Source organism: Dendrobates tinctorius, unplaced genomic scaffold, assembly GCF_039654945.1.
Source record: "Dendrobates tinctorius isolate UK_male_01 unplaced genomic scaffold, ASM3965494v1 ptg000250l, whole genome shotgun sequence".
Classification (NCBI taxonomy): domain Eukaryota; kingdom Metazoa; phylum Chordata; class Amphibia; order Anura; family Dendrobatidae; genus Dendrobates; species Dendrobates tinctorius.
Window position 1 is genome coordinate 23,136,260 of NW_027361917.1, and position 18,885 is coordinate 23,155,144.

Here is an 18,885-nt window from a genome sequence, read left to right on the forward strand (position 1 = left end):
TTTTTTTTTTTTTACTAATTTTGGATTTTTTTTCCCCAACTTAAATGAAAAAGAATCTATACATGATTGGTATATACGAACTTGTAATGACCTGGAGACTCTTCATGGCAGGTCAGTTTTAGCATTTAGTGAACATGGTAAAAAATAACAGAAAAAAACTATTTGTGGAATTGCACTTTTTTTGCAATTTCACCACACTCTGAATTTTTTTCTTGTTTTTCCTGTATGCTACTTAGTAAAATCGATGATGTTGTTCAAAAGTACAACTCATCCTGCTAAAAACAAATCCCTCGCATGGCCATATTGATGGAAAAATAAAAAAGTTGTGGCTCTGGGAAATTTGGAGCAATAGATGAAAACTTAAAAACCCAAGGTGCTAAAGGGGTTAAAGAACAACACACCAAACAGAGGAAAAAAAAGAGGCTCCAGAGACATGATAAAAACGCATGTTTAAAAAACGGACACAAAAATCCAATGAAAAAATGCAAGTACCGTATATACTCGTGTACAAGCCAAGATATTCAGCCCATTTTTTTGGGCTGTAAGTCCTCCTCTCGGCTTATATGCGAGTCATATACCGGGGGTCGGCCGGGCGGGGGTGTAGGAGATCATACTCACCTCTCCTAGCATGTCTCTTGCAGCCCCCCGTGCTTATTCCATCTTCTCCACACTCATTTTCCTGCTTTCAGCATATGTAATCAGCGGCTCATTACATATGCGCATATGTAACGAGTGGCACCATGTGACCGCTGAAAGCAGGAAGAACAGCCCTGAGAAGATGGAATAAGCATGGGGGCTGCAAGAGACATGCTAGGAGAGGTGAGTATAGCGGAGGGAGCCATATTCCCCTGTCCCTTGTACCACCGCTGCGCGTTGCTTTGCTGCTTGCTTCCTCTGGCAGTGACGTTCAGGTCAGAGGGCGCCATGACGTAGTTAGCAGGCGCTCTCTGCCTGAACAGTCACTGCAGAGCCGGCAACGCTGAGGAGCAGCAGCTGCAGCAGCAGGGACAAGGTGAGTTTATAGGTTTTGGTTTTTTTTTAATTGAGGCAGCGGCACCATTATAAGGGGCCACTAATAACTGTGCATCATTGTAAGGGGCCGCTCACTGTGCAGCACTATAAAGGGCCGCTAATAACTGTGCATCATTGTAAGGGGCCGCTCACTGTGCAGCATTATAAGGGCAGTAGCTTCGGCATTTTCCACCCTAGGCTTATAAGCGAGTCAATAAGTTTTCCCAGTTTTTTGTGACAAAATTAGGGGGGGTCGGCTTATACACGAGTATATACGGTAACTTAATTTAAATAATAGGTGCAGAAATGGTGCAATATCAATAACTCACCAAAAGCTCATCGTTGGAACGTAACCTAAGGGCTCTATGGTGTACATTTTTGTCATTGGTCACTAATGGCTGTATAAAGCTGTCTCACAAGTTGAGTGTGCTCTATTTAAAGCAGCTGCCAATTGTGTTACACACACAGGATCTTCCTGTATCTGCAGTGACTGGAGCCAGCTCCTATTGCTGCAGTTTTAACAATTAAAGGGGTATTCCAATCTCCAAGATCTTACTCAAATAATAATAATAGCAAATACATCCAATGACAAATGTGGTCTAAGGCCACGTTCACATAATCAGTATTTGGTCAGTATTTCACTTCAGTATTTGTAAGCCAAAATCAGGAGTGGAACAATCAGAGGAAGAGTATAATAGAAACACGTCACCACTCTTGCATTTCTTATCCACTCTTGGTCTTGGCTTAAAAATGCAGATATAAAATACTGAACAAATACTGAAAGTGTGAATATGGTCTAATAGTTGTTCTGATTAGTTATGTTGCTTACCCCATGTGCAGGGCATTGTATTAGCTTAGGTATTCATGGGTACGCCCACTCATATATTGACAGGTAATTAGTTGTTAGTGATCGTAACCATGAATATCTAAGCTACTGCAATGCCCTGCACATGGGGTAAGCAGCATAGAGAATCAGAATAACTACACAACATTTCTAATTGGAAGCATTTGTTAATGTAATCATTATTATTACACCTACAACATATTGGGATAGGATCTTGGAAATAACTTTAAGGCTATGTTCCCTTTTGATGAGTTTTTGATGTAGCAGATTTTCTGTAGTATTTCTGCACCTATCAAGTTAATTAGGTTACTTGCAGCATTTTTTAGTGTGTGACAGCAGTAAAACAAAAAAAACTAAATAAATCTAGTATCGCAGTAATTGCACCGACCACAAGAATAAAGATGTCCAATCACTTATAGGGCACTAGGAACTGCCTAAAACAATTCTTCAACTGTTGTTCATCTTTTCTTTCTGCCTCAAAAAGATCACAGTAAGGCTTGGCTCACATTCATCCTGCGCTCTATGCTGAGCGCTTACACTGGGGTTTCTGTGTAAATCTCTGAAATATGTGATTGAGACGGAACCCACGGCGGAAGATTCCCTATAATGAGGCAAATGGAGTCACTATGGATGCAGTCTGACCTATGTTCTTGCAGTGTCTTTCTTTTTAGGCCTGTATACAAGTGCGGTCGCCCACAGTTTTGTGCACTTCTGAAGAGAAGAACGACGCTGAACAGAGGCCAGATGGAGTCCAGAGTAACTCTGCTACCTCATTATAGTGAATGTATCCCTCAAGAGTTTCATCTGAATCACATCACTCGGAGATTTAGATTGAAACCTCAAAGTAAGTGCTCAGCGTAGATCGCAGGATAAATGTGATCAAAAATGTTATGTAAAATGTTCCCAACAAAAGTTTCAGCTCAGTCCACAAAAAAAAGCAGGTCACCCCTCATGTCCGTCATCTGTTAATGGAAATAAAGGGGGCTTATACATCACTAGAGTTGAGCGAATTTGTTTGGGTCCCTGCTTATTTGGCAAGCTATAGCGCTTGCCAAATAAGCTACAGTGGGAACCCAGATACACAGAGCGTGCTGGCTGATCAGCTGATCTGCGCTGCATCTGTCATGGCTGTGCCACTGTCACATCACATGCATGGAGAGCACAACACACAGGCTCTCCATGCATGTGCTGTGACTGACACAGCTGTGACACATGCAGCTGTGTTGCCGATCAGCTGATCAGCCGGTGTGCTTCATGTATCCGGGTTCCAGCTGTAGCTTATTCGGTAAGTACTATAGCTTGCCAAATAAGCCAAATTCACTCAACTCTATACATCACCCCTAATAAAATTCAACATATTCTGCACTCCCAAATCCGAGCCCCAGTGTGCCTAGAGCACATTTATCGCCCACATGTTTGGCATTTCTGTAGCGATGAGAGGCCGCTTAATTTATGGGTGCATGTATCCAGAAGCATGAGCTGAACAGTACAACGTAGTAGGCATTACAAAGTGCTGGCGACTACAATGTACTGGGCACTACAATGACAGTTTGCAGTTTTCATTCAGCAACATCCACTGCAGCCTGTTTCTGGAAAGCACTCAAAGTCAAAATTATCACTACACCTGTAGATAAATTCCCAAAGGGGTATAATTTACAAAATAGGGTCACTTGAGGGGGGAATCTGCTCTTCTAGCAGTTAGGGGCTCTGCATATGGAGTCTGCAAATTATCCTAGGAAAATCTGCGTTCCACGAGCCAAATAGCGCTCCATCCTTACCGAATCTCACCGTATGGCTAAGCAGTACTGTATAGCCACATTTGGGGTATTACTACATCCAGAAGAAATTGTGGTACAAATTTTGGTGCTATATTTACCCATTTCCCCTTATGAAAATATAGAATCTGAGGCTAAAACAAAATTTTAGTGGTAAAAATGCAATTATTGTGGTGTCAATATGATCACTGTATCCCTCGATGAATTCATTGGTGGGTGTAGTTTGTAAAATGAGGTTGCTTATGGGAGATTTTTGCTGTTCTAGCATCTCAGGGGCTCTGCCAATGTAACATGGCACCCTCAACCCATTCCAGCAAAATCTGAACTCTAATGTAGTGCTTCAACCCTTCTCAGGTTTGCACTGTGCCTCCAAAAGTAGTTTTTGACCACAAATGAGGTATTGGTGTACTCAGAAATTTTACAACAAATTTTGGGTTCATTTTCTCCTGCTATCCTTGTGATAATTAAAAAATGTGGGGCTAAGACATTTTTGTGGGAATGTTTTCTATTTTTTTATTTTCCCAGATCAATGTTGTAAAATGTTGTGATGTACCTGTCGGTTCAAGTTGCTCACCAAACATCTAGATACATTCCTTAAGGTTTGTAGTTTCCAAAATGGGGTCACTTGTGGGGGGTTTTCATTATTTAGGCACATCAGTGGCTCTCCAAACATGACATCACACCCTCAGACCATTTCCTTAAAAAAAAGGCGTTCCTGAATGCCACTCTTTCCTTTCTGAGCCCTGCCATGCCCCCAAACAGTAGTTTTCCCCCTCTTGTGGGATATCTGAATACTCATGGGAAATTGAACAACACATTTTGGGTACAATTTTCTCCTGTTACACTTGTTAAAATGAAAAATTGGGAGCTAAAAGAACATTTGTGAGAAAAATGTGATTTTAATTTATAATCTATGTTATTAAATTTCTGTGCTCACCACACATCTACATACATTCCATGAGGGGTCTAGTTTCCAAAAAGGGGGGGTTCCACTATTTAGACATATCAGGGGCTCTCCAAATGCATCATGGCATCCACTCTCGATTCCATCCAATTTTGCAGTCAAAAGTAGTTTTTCACCACATATGGGTATTGGCATACTCAAGAACAATTGCACAACAATTTTTGGAGACCATTTTATCTTGTTCCATTGTAAAAATGAATAAAAAATTGTGCTAAAAGAAAATTTTTGTGCTAAAAAATGTGATTTTTTTTCACAGCTATAAATTTCTGTGAAGCACCTAAGGATTCAAGATGCTCAACACACATCTACATAGATTGCTGGAGGGGTCTAGTTTCCAGAATGGGTTCACTTGTGGAGAGTTTCAACTATTTAGGTCCATCAGGGGTTCTCCAAACGCGACATGGCATCTGCTCTAAATTCCAGCCAATTTTGAGTTTAAAAAGTCAAACGGTGCTTCTTCTCTTCCGAGCCTTGCTGTGCGCCACAAAGTAACCTGCCCCCACTTGTCGGGTATTGGCTTACTCGGGAGAAATTGCACAATAATTTTTCAGGTCCAGTTTCTCCTTTTACCCTTGTGGAAATAAAATAATTTGAACTAAAACAACATTTTGGTGGAAAAAATAAGATTTTATTGTTTTCGCAGCTCAATATTATAAATTTCTGCATACAAAAAAATCATATGGTGCTCCTGCCCTTCCGAGCACTGCTGTGCTCCCAAACAGTAGTTTTCGCTCACATATGAGATATCAGCGTACTCAGGAAAATTTGCTCAACAAATTTTGGGATCCATTGTCTCCTGTTTTCCTTTTGAAAATATAAAAATTTGGGTATAAAGTAAATATTTTGTGAGAAAAAAGTTATTTTCCTTCCACACTTCTTCAATTCCTGTGAAGCACCAGAATGGTTGATAAAGTTGTTGATTTTGGGTGGCATGGTGGCTCAGTGGACAACATCTGCAAGGAGTTTGTATGTTCTCCCTGTGTTTGTGTGGGTTTCTTCCGGGTACTCTGGTTTCCTCCCATACTCCAAAGACATGCTGATAGGGAATTTAGATTGTGAGCCCCATCGGGGACAGTGCTAATAATGTCTGTAAAGCGCTGTGGAATTAATGGCGATATATAAATGAGTAAAAAAGAAATGTGGTTTTGAGCACCTTGAAGCGTGCAGTTTTTAGAATGATGTCATTTTTGGGTATTTTCTGTTATATAGGCCTCTCAGTCACTTGAAATGTGATTTGGTCCCTAAAAAAATAGTTTGGGAAATCTTGTTTGAAAAGTGAGAAATCGCTGATCAACTTTTAACCTTTCTAACTTGCTAACAAAAAAAAGTTTAAAAAATCACGCTGATGTAAAGTAGACACGTTGAAAATATTGTTTATTAACTTTTTGGTGTGACATAACTCTCCGGTTTAAGGGCATAAAAACTAAAAGTTTGAAAATTGCTATATTTTCACAAAAGGTCTGTTTTTTCACAAATAAACGCAAGTCACATCTAACAAATTTTACCGCTACCATGACGTAAAATATGTCATGAAAAATCTTATTCAGAATCTGCGGGATCATTGAAGTGTTCTAGAGTTATTACCACATAAAGTGACACTGGTCATAATTGTAACATTTGGCCTGGTCATGAAGGTGAAAACAGGCTTGGGGGCGTGGGGGGTAAAGGGGTTAAATATTTCTAGGGCAGAAAAAAGTAACTTCTTTTACACTTCAATTTGTTTGAGTCTGTAAACCTGTTTCTCTGTTTTCTCCTCCATCATAACTGCAGATTGGTATTATTTAATGCATTCTACTTACGAAGAAGGTGCCACTCATCTTGCTGAATAGTCCTGGTCAGATTGAATGGAATATTCCTCAGGCGAATTGGTTGAGAGAAGTGATACTTGATGGCTGTGCATTTCTGAGCAATTCCTTCAAAGAAAAAGTAAAGCAATTTAACATACTATTGTATGTGTGAAAACAGCACATTCATCTAATGAAGCTCAATCTTGATAATTACATACTCAGACATTACTCATTCTCAACAGAGTCGGTGTTTTAAAACGGTCAATTGACAACTATTAATAAATGTGTCAAAGATTTTTGTAAATCAAATGGCATGGCAGGATAGATCAAAATGAATTTTTCATACAATTGGCTTCATAGTAACCGGGAAATGAAGATGAAGAGCCCTAAGCATTTTGCCCTGCAAAATTGAAATATTATAATAAATTTTCAACTTTTATCAGGTTTCTGTCCAAAATTGCCGGCTTTTCTTCTATCTATCTATGTAATATATATATATATATATATATATATATATATGTGTGTGTGCAGGGCCGCCATCAGGGCATTACTGCCCTTACTGGTGTATGGGGCCCGATGAGCAGAGGCGGCCCGCAGAGGGCCCCCTCTGTTCTTCTCACCGGGCCCGAGCGGCAGGATCCTGCCACTTCAGTAACTGACTGCACGTAATCCAACGCATGATCAGTTAAAATCTGTTGCCGTGTAGGAGATTCCTCCCGGACGGCAACAGTTAACAGCCGCCAATCACAGGCTGGCAGCTGACGTTAGTGCGCACATCGCCGATGTATGATGTCACTGTCATACACCGGAACGATACTGGAAACCTCAGCGGAATCGTAGGTGAGGACATCGCTGGAGCTCGGCCAGGTAAGAAAAAACTTTTTTTTATTTTTGTAAATCTGCAGTATGGGGGGTGCATTATACTACTATGGGGGGAAGGGGAAACATTATACTATGGGGCTGCTGCATTATACTGCTATGGGGCTGCTGCATTATACTATGAGTGCATTATACTCCTATGGAAGCATTATACTATGGGGCTGCTGCATTTTTCAATGGGTGCATTATACTGCTATGGGATGCATTATACTCCTATTGGTGCATTATACTATGGAGCTGCTGCATTATACTATGGGTGCATTATACTGCTATGGGGTGCATTATACTATGGAGCTGCTGCATTATACAATGGGTGCATTATACTGCTATGGGGTGCATTATACTCCTATGAGTGCATTATACTATGGGGCTGGTGCATTATACTGCTATGGGTGCATTATATTATGGGTGCATTATACTGCTATGGGGCTGCTCCATTATACTATGAATGCATTATACTCCTATGGGGCTGCTGCATTATACTCCTATATAGGACTATGGGGTACATTATACTATTATGGATGACTATGGGGGCAATATGGAGAGACATGGGGGAAGCATGGAGGGAGAGACATGAGGCAAAATGGGAGGACACGTGGGGTCCACAATATGAGATATTATTACTCTAGTAGCTAAATAAAGGATATCATTTTTAAGGATACTGTTTTCAGTGTGGGGAAGGAGATGTCCTGTTACTGTGCAGGGCAACACAGTCGCTTTTTTTTCTTCATCTGGCATAGTTTAGAGGTTGGAGAAAAATTGGAGAATGTGCTCTAGATAACTGTTATTTTCTACAGAGACAAGTCCTGGCTGGAAGAAGTGATGGTGATGGATGAAGATGAAAAGCGAAGATGAAGGACTTCAAATAGTTACATCACCGGTGAGTCAGTGTGTTACCTGTACACTGACACAATACACGGTATACTATATACAGAACTCCTGTGTATAATGTCACTGGCGATCACTGTATTACCTGTACACCGACACTATATACAGAGCTCCTGTGTATAATGTCACCGGTGATCATTGTATTACCTGTACATTGGCGCTATATACAGAGCTCCTGTATATAATGTCACTGGTGATCACTGTATTAACTGTACACGGAGACTGTATACGAAGTACAGATCTCCTGTGTAAAATGGCACTTATGGTGATAAGAGTATTGTGTTTTTTATTAATGACAAATATTGTAGTATTCAGTCACTATGTTGTGGTAATATGTGATCTGGGCATGGTGTGGCGGTATTTGTTCCTTGTATGTGCTACTATTTGGTCACTATGTAGTGGTAATATGTGGTCTGGAGATGGTGTGGTGGTATTTGTTCCCTTGTATGTAGTATGTTTGGTTACCGTGTGGTGGTAATATATGGTCTGGTCATGGTGTGGTGGGTTTTGTTACTTGTATGTGGTATTATTTGATCATATGGTGATAATATGTGGTCTGGTCATGGTGTTGCGGTATTTGTTCCTTGTTTGTGATATTATTGGCATTTACAAAATTGAAAAATAAATAAAAATATACCTAAATTGTATTGGATATTTTAACAAGCGTTTAGTAAGTTACAGTAGAGTACAGCCCGGCCAAAAGAGTCTACCTTGTCATAGTGGTGGATTAAAAAATCTTTTGGCCAAAACAAAAGCTGCTGGCTATGTATGTGGTGATGGGAACTGTAAATGTGTGATTAGTAAGAATGTGGTGCAGAAGTGTAGTTTTTCCAAAATAGGGTGGTGGGACTGTGGACGGTTTGAGGGGTTTAGCTTGGGTGGACTCTCAAGGGAACCCCGAAAATTTTGCCAGTATGGGGCCCCGAAATTCCTAGTGGAAGCCTTGTATGTGTGTGTCACTGATAGCTATATAAATGCCCTAACCAGCTTCCGGTTGTAACAACTTCCGTCCAGTTGTAACCGGTGACGTCACCACACACACATACGCACGTTAACCCTCAACACACCACACCGCCTCAACACACACTCCTCTCACCTTTCACCTCCACTCATGTCCACTCACTCTTTCACTCCACATACGTTCCTTTCTCTCACTCCGTTTCTCATACTCACACCGTCATCGTCGCTGCCCCGACATCTTCCTCCGCCGCCGCGATCCAGGATCCAGACGTTCTCCAGGCCGCCGACATCGGGATCCAAAAAGATGGCGTCGGCGAAATCTCGCGAGATTACGCCGACGCCATTTTGGATCCCGATGTCGCCCATGCCAGCGACATGTTGTTGCGGCGACGCCATCTTGAATATCGCGGGACTTCACGAAATCCAAGATGGCGTCCCGCAAGAACATGTCGGCGGCCTGGAGAACGTCTGGATCCTGGATCGCGGCGGCGGAGGAAGATGTCGGGGCAGCGACGATGACGGTGTGAGTATGAGAAACGGAGTGAGAGAAAAGAACGTATGTGGAGTGAAAGAGTGAGTGGACATGAGTGGAGGTGAAAGGTGAGAGGAGTGTGTGTTGAGGCGGTGTGGTGTGTTGAGGGTTAACATGGCAAGAGGTGTGAGGCTGTGTGCACACGCTGCGGATTTTGCTGCGGTTCCGCAGCGGTTTTGGCCGCTGCGGACCCGCAGCAGTTTTTGCTGCGGTGTACAGTACCATGATTCCCTATGGGAATCAAAAACCGCAGTGCAGACGGTGCGGAATTTTCCGCGCGGATTATCTGCGGTTTTCAATCCGCAGAAAGAATTGACATGTCAATTCTTTCTGCGGATTCTCCTGCGGTTTGCCATCTCCTCTATTGAGGAGATGAAAAACCGCAGGGCAAAACCGCAGAGCAATCCGCAGGTAAAACCGCAGGTCTTTTGACCTGCGGTTTCACCTGCGGATTTTACAAAATCCGCGCGGATGAATCCGCACCTAATCCGCAGCGTGTGCACACAGCCTTAACGATGTCGGCGAAATCTCGCGAGATTTCGCCGACGCCATCTTGCATTCGTGAAATTGCGTCATTTACCTCACGCCGACTTGCTGTGCGGACGCTTGGCATTGCCTGTACCACCATAACTACTGCTGCCTTGGTCCTATGCCTGTTTACTGCCGGTGTCTAATTACAGGGCCAATTTGCCTATACTGCCATAACTATTGCTACCTTGCTACTCTGCCGGTGTCTAATTACAGGGCTAATTTGCCTCTACCGCCATAACTACTGCTGCCTTGCTCCTCTGCCGGTGTCTAATTACAGGGCTAATTTGCCTCTACCGCCATAACTACTGCTGCCTTGCTCCTCTGCCGGTGTCTAATTACAGGGCTAATTTGCCTCTACCGCCATAACTACTGCTGCCTTGCTCCTCTGCCGATGTCTAATTACAGGGCTAATTTGCCTATACCGCCATAACTACTGCTGCCTTGCTCCTCTGCCGGTGTCTAATTACAGGGCCAATTTGTCTATACCGCCATAACTACTGCTGCCTTGCTCCTCTGCCGGTGTCTAATTACAGGGCCAATTTGCCTATACCGCCATAACTACTGCTGCATTGCTCCTCTGCCGGTGTCTAATTACAGGGCCAATTTGCCAATACCGCCATAACTACTGCTGCCTTGCTCCTCTGCTGGTGTCTAATTACAGGATCAATTTGCCTCTACCGCCATAACTACTGCTGCCTTGCTCCTCTGCCGGTGTCTAATTACAGGATCAATTTGCCTCTACCGCCATAACTACTGCTGCATTGCTCCTCTGCCGGTGTCTAATTACAGGGCTAATTTGCCTCTACCGCCATAACTACTGCTGCATTGCTCCTCTGCCGGTGTCTAATTACAGGATCAATTTGCCTCTACCGCCATAACTACTGCTGCCTTGCTCCTCTGCCGGTGTCTAATTACAGGGCCAATTTGCCTCTACCGCCATAACTACTGCTGCCTTGCTCCTCTGCCAGTGTCTAATTACAGGATCAATTTGCCTCTACCGCCATAACTACTGCTGCATTGCTCCTCTGCTGGTGTCTAATTACAGGGCCAATTTGCCAATACCGCCATAACTACTGCTGCCTTGCTCCTCTGCCGGTGTCTAATTACAGGGCTAATTTGCCTCTACCGCCATAACTACTGCTGCATTGCTCCTCTGCCGGTGTCTAATTACAGGATCAATTTGCCTCTACCGCCATAACTACTGCTGCATTGCTCCTCTGCTGGTGTCTAATTACAGGGCCAATTTGCCAATACCGCCATAACTACTGCTGCCTTGCTCCTCTGCTGGTGTCTAATTACAGGGCCAATTTGCCTCTACCGCCATAAGTACTGCTGCCTTGCTCCTCTGACTGTTCACTGCCTGTGTCTAATTACAGGGCCAATTTGCCTCTACCGCCATAACTACTGCTGCCTTGCTCCTCTGCCGGTGTCTAATTACAGGGCCAATTTGCCTCTACCGCCATAACTACTGCTGCCTTGCTCCTCTGCCAGTGTCTAATTACAGGGCCAATTTGCCTCTACCGCCATAACTACTGCTGCCTTGCTCCTCTGCCGGTGTCTAACTACAGGGCCAATTTGCCACTACCACTTCATAACTACTGCTGGGCAATTACAGGGTCAATTAGTATCTGTTTACTCTACAATACTCCAGGACGCCTTCTTCACTGTCAGATAACTGCCAAATAGACTCCTTTACCTGTGCCAACATGAGTCATAACAAAAAGTATGCCAATGCCAGTGAAAGGAAAGCAGCTTTAGCACTATGACAAAAACAACGCCGTGCTAATGAGACTCCTGAGGAAAAACACCATCGCCTTGAGAAGATTAAGGCTTATAAATGCCGTCGCCTCACACACGAATCCCAACTCTAAATCCATAAGATTGGCTGAAGAAGCCTCTGCACGCCGTCACCGCCGACAACAGATGGCCTCTTCCTCATCATTATTATTAGACTCACAACAGGATGCTTCCACATCAGCATGTGGAACAATTTACTGCTACACTTCATCCCATATGCGGTTCACTGACATAACTAATCAGCAATCTGTTTCTGCCCTATCAATACCACCATTCAATACCGATGCACAGTATGCCAATGCCAGTGAAAGGAAAGCAGCTTTAGCACTACGACAAAAACAACGCCGTGCTAATGAGACTCCTGAGGAAAAACAGCATCGACTTGACAAGATTAAGGCTTATAAACGCCGTCGTCTCACACACGAATCCCCTAACTCTAAATCTATTACATTGGCTGAAGAAGCCTCTACACGCCATCACCGCCAACAACAGACGGCTTCTTCCTCATCATCTATAATAATAAATGCCCTAAGCAGCTTCCGGTTGTAACAACTTCCGTCCAGTTGTAACCGGTGACGTCACCACACACACGCACATGTTAACCCTCAACACACCACACCGCCTCAACACACTCCTCTCACCTTTCACCTCCACTCACGTCCACTCACTCTTTCACTCCACATACGTTCCTTTCTCTCACTCCGTTTCTCATACTCACACCGTCATCGTCGCTGCCCCGACATCTTCCTCCGCCGCCGCGATCCTGGATCCAGACGTTCTCCAGGCCGCCGACATGTTCTTGCGGCGACGCCATCTTGGATTTCGTGAAATCCCGCGAGATTCAAGATGGCGTCGCCGCAAGAACATGTCGCTGGCGTGGACGACTCGTGATCCAAAGAGATGGCGTCGGCGAAATCTCGCGAGATTACACCGACGCCATTTTGGATCCCGATGTCGTCCACGCCGGCGACATGTTCTTGCGGCGACGCCATTTTGGATCGGCGAAATCCCGCGATAGTCAAGATGGCATCGCCGCAAGAACATGTCGCCGGCGAGGACGACGTCGGGATCCAAAATGGCGTCGGCGAAAACTCGCGAGATTTCGCCGACGCCATTTTGGATCCCGACGTCGTCCACGCCGGCGACATGTTCTTCCGGCGACGCTATCTTGACTATCGCGGGATTTCACGATACTCAAGATGGCGTCGCCGCAAGAACATGTCGCCGGCGTGGACGTCTGGATCCAGGATGGCGCCGGCGGAAGAAGATGTCGGGGATCGTGGAGCAGCGGCGATGACGGCGTGAGTATGAGAGACGGAGTGAGAGAAGGGGTCGTATGTGGAGTGAAAGAGTGAGTGGAGATGGTGAAAGGTGAGAGGAGTGTGTGTTGAGGAGTGTGTGTGTTGAGGGTTAACATGGCAAGAGGTGTGATGCTGTCGCATCCTCCCGATGCGATAGCATCGGGCCATAATCTAGTAGCTATATATCTATGTATTCTATGTGTGTATATCTATTCTATTGTAACCTGTCACTCTGTGATTTTACTGTATGCGGCAGATGAATTGCCGGCTTTTCAAGGAACACAGGTGCGTAAAAATCGTACAGCATGGTCTGAGTGCTGTGTGATTTTTTTTTTCTCACACCCATAGGCTTGCATTGGTGAGTCTAGGCCGAGTTTTGGTGATAAATCGCAGTCTGCTGCGATTTTACACGTATGCCGAATATGGCTGAGAAAATAAACGCTGATGTGAGCTGACCCATAGATTAACACTGGGTCGAGTGCTATGCGATGTTTTCTCGCAAAGCACTTGGCTGTATTCTATGAGAGGGTGACTCTGGCCTAAGAGAGGTAATAAGCAGCTAGAAGTGCTGGAGCACAGGAGGGCAGGAGCTTACTGAATATCGTGCTATTTCAATGTATGAATTCAGACTATGCTCTCAGGCTCCCTCTAGCTGTGCTGGTTGCTAGCGTGTCTTGTTATGTCCATTATTATTATTATGTCTAAACAGGGAATTTCAAGCTCTATATCAGAAAGATCTTGTTTCAGCTTCTATGAAAACATATTTTGAAGGATATTTATGAAGTGTGGACCGTAGTACTTTGGATGAATCTGTGACAAGGCACGGTGAGACTTTTCATATCCTCCTTTTACTCTGACTTTATTACATAGTAAAAGCCTGGTGAAAGATTTCCATTCAGTTATGCACACAATAACAGCAAAGTACAATGTAAAAATGGCAAACTTAGATAGAAATATAGTTTTATGATTGATATATGATTAAAATATCTAAATACATTTTCCCAAAAGTCTTATGTACCAAAATCAAAAGTAAGTCAGAAGACTCAAGATAAGGATGTTGAAATATTGCAGCCAATATTGAGGACAAGAGTGAAACCATCACTGATCTGCTAGTCTTGCCGGTCGCTAAATAAAATTAGTTTCCATACATTGCAACCACCTACATTGAAAAAGCTATTCAAGCATACGTATGTGTTAACAAATAAAAAAAAGCTTCATAAAAGATAATGCTACTATTGAAATGACAAGTTATGTTTTTTGACAATATGTTGATTTAGAGGTAATATTGCTACCTGTACTTCAACCACTAGAGGGCAACAAAATCATGATATTTCTTAGTGAACGTCATTGAATAAAAATTCACAGATTTTTACAGGCAAGTAACCCAGAACTCACTACATGGGCTCACACATGTTCTGCTTCATTCAATAGAAGCAAATTAGTTTAATAACCAAGTAGAACAGTTTAGCACATTATGCTTACTTACTTTTGAGAATACAAATCAGGGAAAAAACAGATGTAGCTACATACAGCAACTTTCTTTCTGCCCTAAAATACAATGCAAAATAAGGGAAAAATCCAGCTCCATGATATAGTGAAAAAAAACCCAATTCTTTATTCACTTGATATTTCAAGCATTGAGGATAAAAGTATCAGCATAGGCTAAGGGTGCTGTGACACCTGAAGCGCATTGAAATATCAAGTGAATAAATAATTGTTTTTTTTCACTACATCGCAGAGCTGGATTTTTCCCTTATTTTGCTATGTTTCACGTCTTGACATGGCGCTTCCGTACTCCGATTCCTGGGATGTCATAACTGGTGAGCTGGACTTTATTTTACCTAAAATACAATGCCAGCATGCCTATGATGAGTGTCATTGCAAAACGTGTAAGCATTTCCCCTTAAAGGGAACCTGTCAGCTTCCCCGGGAAGTCATGTCATGAAGGGGTAAGGGGTGATGTCATAGACCTAATGGAAAAGCTGGGAAGAAAGGCAATATGACCAACTATATAAGTACCCGGTGCTATATAATATAATGATTGCAATATATTAATAGGATAAAATTGTTGATGGGAGTGCTTCTCTTAAGGATTCACTTACTGATCTCAGTTTGTGTGTCCCTATGCCATATCTCTTGCTCTTTATATGTATACTAGAAATAGGCCTGATGCTTTCGCATCGGGAGTACAGTGAAATTAACAGTTCATGGCCGTAAGGCTGTTGCTGCGGCTGCACAAGTAAAACATAGACGTCACCCCTATTCCCCACGCAGGCACAGTAACACACACACATATACAGTATATACATATACACACACATACATACATGCACAAATATACACATACATACACACACACCTTCCTGGAATATAACACCATAGGCAGCAGCTCTCCCGCTCTTGGTTTTGCCCCCACCTCACGCTGTGGACTCAGCATGGACTGCTGTAGGTGTATTCATAACATGAGAAAACTACCAGTTCCGGCATGCACTGCAACATTTCCTGCTTCCGCCACTCAGAGAGGTTGTGACTCGGTCACATTAGTCATTGCCAGGCTGAGGAAGACTTTTTCCTCTGCTGGTCCACGTTATGTCAAACGTAAACAAATTACATATCCCGGGATGCATCTCTATGTTGTCATCATGATGATCAACCTATGTAAAAAACATGACTGAAGGCAGGAAGACAACGTTCGGGCACGGAATGCTGGGATTTGCAGTCTTGCTGCTGGTTTAGTGGCCAGGAGGCATGAAGGGTTGGCAGGGCAGACGCTGACACCAGGGTAGGTGTAGCCACAGCTATTACATGAGGACGCAGTTCGTGGCCTCTCGGCTACAAACTGCGCCTGCGCAAGTGACATACACGTCACCGCTATTCCCACGCATGCGTGGTAACGACGCAGCTGTAACTGCGCCTGAGTGGAAATAGTGGAGACAAGTATGTCACTTGCGCAGGTGCAGTTCGTGGCTGTGGTGTCTAATGGGATTCGGGGCAGTGGCCACTGGCGATTATATGTGAAGAAGATACACACACGCAGTCTGTGACACTGACACTCTATGACACTGACTGCCACTCTAACACTGCCTCCTCACAGACCTGTACAGTCCCCACTGTGCTGATGTGGTTCCCCCAGTAGTATGGTCACCACAGTGGCATTGCCTTCCTCCTAGGGAGTGTGATGTCATGCTTGGAAGCAATAAAGGATCTCTCTGGCAGTTTACCACAACACACAACACAGTTTCCATTCCAGGTCAGCAGAGGGAGCTCTGAACCAAAACTAGGGGAGGAGCTACTCTCTGGGGGCCAGGAAGGAAGATGAGGGAGTTCGTGTGAGGAGGGCAACGTGTGTGGACGTGAGGAAAGAGCTGGGAGATTGAGCAGAGAGTTCAGGCTCATTCCCAGCTATAGCGCATGATCAGGAGCCCGGTCTCCAAGGCTGTATGGACATTGATGGTCCTGCAACAGAAACCGGAGGAATAGGAAGCTGTAAATGCTCTATTCCCACATAAGACTCGGAGGCACAACAGCGACGTGTGAGCCAGAAGAGGAAGGCTACAGCTGTCTGCCATACGAGGAAGTTCTAAAGAGAATAAGCAAGTGGAACTTCAGTGTAACACAGTACTGCAAGTACCTAAAAATAAGCGCTAGGAACGAGACTACACAACCCATCTGCCTAGAGAGATTCCTAAGTTGCTTCCAGGCTAGCCAGCTCCTGTGCCATCTGTAATCTGGACTGCATTTGCCAAGCAAAGTAAAGGTAAAGAAACTGCACCCTGTTGTGTCCTTGCCTTCTTCCTGCAACCCCGTCAGCACTGCTACACCTCTGTGCCAGACACTACACCCTCTTCCTCAACACCTATCCTCACTGCCCTGGGATTACTGCCCTACCTGTGGAGGGCCACAACATCATAGCTGCACCACACCATCTGTCCCAGGGGATCTGTCTGCAGTGTCGGCTTAACATCTTCATTGCCGAACACCACAGGTGGCGTCACGAATCATTCACTCAAACTTTATTTCATCACTTAACCTCTTTTACATGGGCGCCCAGGGCAACGGACCGGGTCACCGCTGCTGTGACGTTCCCCTTTGAGAGACCGGCCCGGAACCGAGAACCCCACAGCCCTGGGAGGGCGACCCACTGACAGTGCGCAGTAAGGAATCCTCCGGTCAGTGTGATGGAGCCACATTAGTCTGTACACGCCATTTGCAGAGGAGGCAGGGAGACCCCACCCACAGCCTGGTGGCTGCAGCCCTCCACACTCACCTGTAGCCACCACTATTTATGATCCCTGGAACGGAAGAGACATTTAATAGAGCAGAGGGAGCTCTGGTCTGTCAGGACTTACACACTGGATGTTATGTGATCATAAACTTCCTGTCTGCATTCCAAGCCTCACTACCACTGACGGCAGCTGGGCTGAAGGACCTGTGATGATGTCAGGACCATGTGCTCATTGACATGTGTGGGGGGAGTCTGACTTCTGGCTGTGCTGCTGCATTGTAGTGAGGTGATAAGGCCTATGTGCGTCGGAATAGTGGAGACATGTATGTCACTTGCGCAGGCGCAGTTCGTAGCCGCAGTGCCAAAAGGGATTCAGGGACAGCGGCCACTGGCGATTATATATGTAGATATGTTTATTCAGATACTTTGTTATACAATGTCTGAGGAAGAAACCTAAGTAGCCTTGAAAGCTTGCTTTGTAACATCACTTATTTTATTTTTTTAGCCATTAAAAGGTATTATAACCAGTAGATCATAAATTTGCTTCTTCCACTGAAAACAATCAACCCAATAAATAAATTGACAAAGCTAGAATCAGGGTCTCTTCTCCTACATCATGCTGTTGTCAGATGGGGTAGCAAAACACTGGATACAGGGTTGATCGAATAGCTTCGGATAAGTGCTTACCGAATAGCAGCATCGGGAACCCGGATACCTGGAGCGCTCCCGATAATCAGCTGTTTGGCTCTGCAACTGCATGTGACGCGGCTGTGTGACAGTCACAATACATGCAAGGTGAGCCTAACAAACAGGCTGTCACACAGCCGCGACACATGCAACTGCGGCGCCGAACAGCTGATTGGGAGCGCTCCAGGTATCCAGGTTCCCGATGCAGCTATTCGGTAATCGCTATAACTATTCGGATAAGCACTTATCTGAAGCTATTCGATCAACCCTAGTGACAGATTCTCTTTAATGACTACTTTTAGTATATCAATGCACAATATATATATTTTTAATACATTGCACAACAGATTCTGGTTCGAAATCGCAGCAAAGACCATCTGTAGTCCATGCTGTGAGCTGAACATATCTGTGCAGTAGGAGACAGATCGTGCTGGTCTGTCTTCTAGCCTTCATTATCATGTACTCTATGGGCTGTTATTTAGAATCAATTCTGTTCTACTATGAACTTGAAAGAGTTAAATAAATGTACAAGGCATATGTACTGGCAATTGTATTTCTCAGTTCATAATTACAAGTGTCAGATCACTTATCCCTGTCTAATTTACCTATGAATATGAAATGGAACTTTAGACTACCTTTTATCAATATACCTTTGTCAGCAGTCAAAAACTTATGTTATAGCCAATCAATATCTTTTAATACAG

At 44.1% G+C, this 18,885-nt stretch overlaps 1 protein-coding gene across 1 annotated transcript in view; it reads right to left on the reverse strand.

The window, feature by feature from the left end:
* TMEM178A (transmembrane protein 178A) overlaps positions 1-18,885 on the reverse strand; it is a 242,265-nt gene that overhangs the window by 21,487 nt on the left and 201,893 nt on the right. Inside the window, exon 2 of the mRNA XM_073557518.1 lies at positions 6,394-6,507. Coding sequence (XP_073413619.1) covers positions 6,394-6,507 — 114 coding nt within the window. The remainder of the gene's footprint in view (positions 1-6,393; positions 6,508-18,885) is intronic.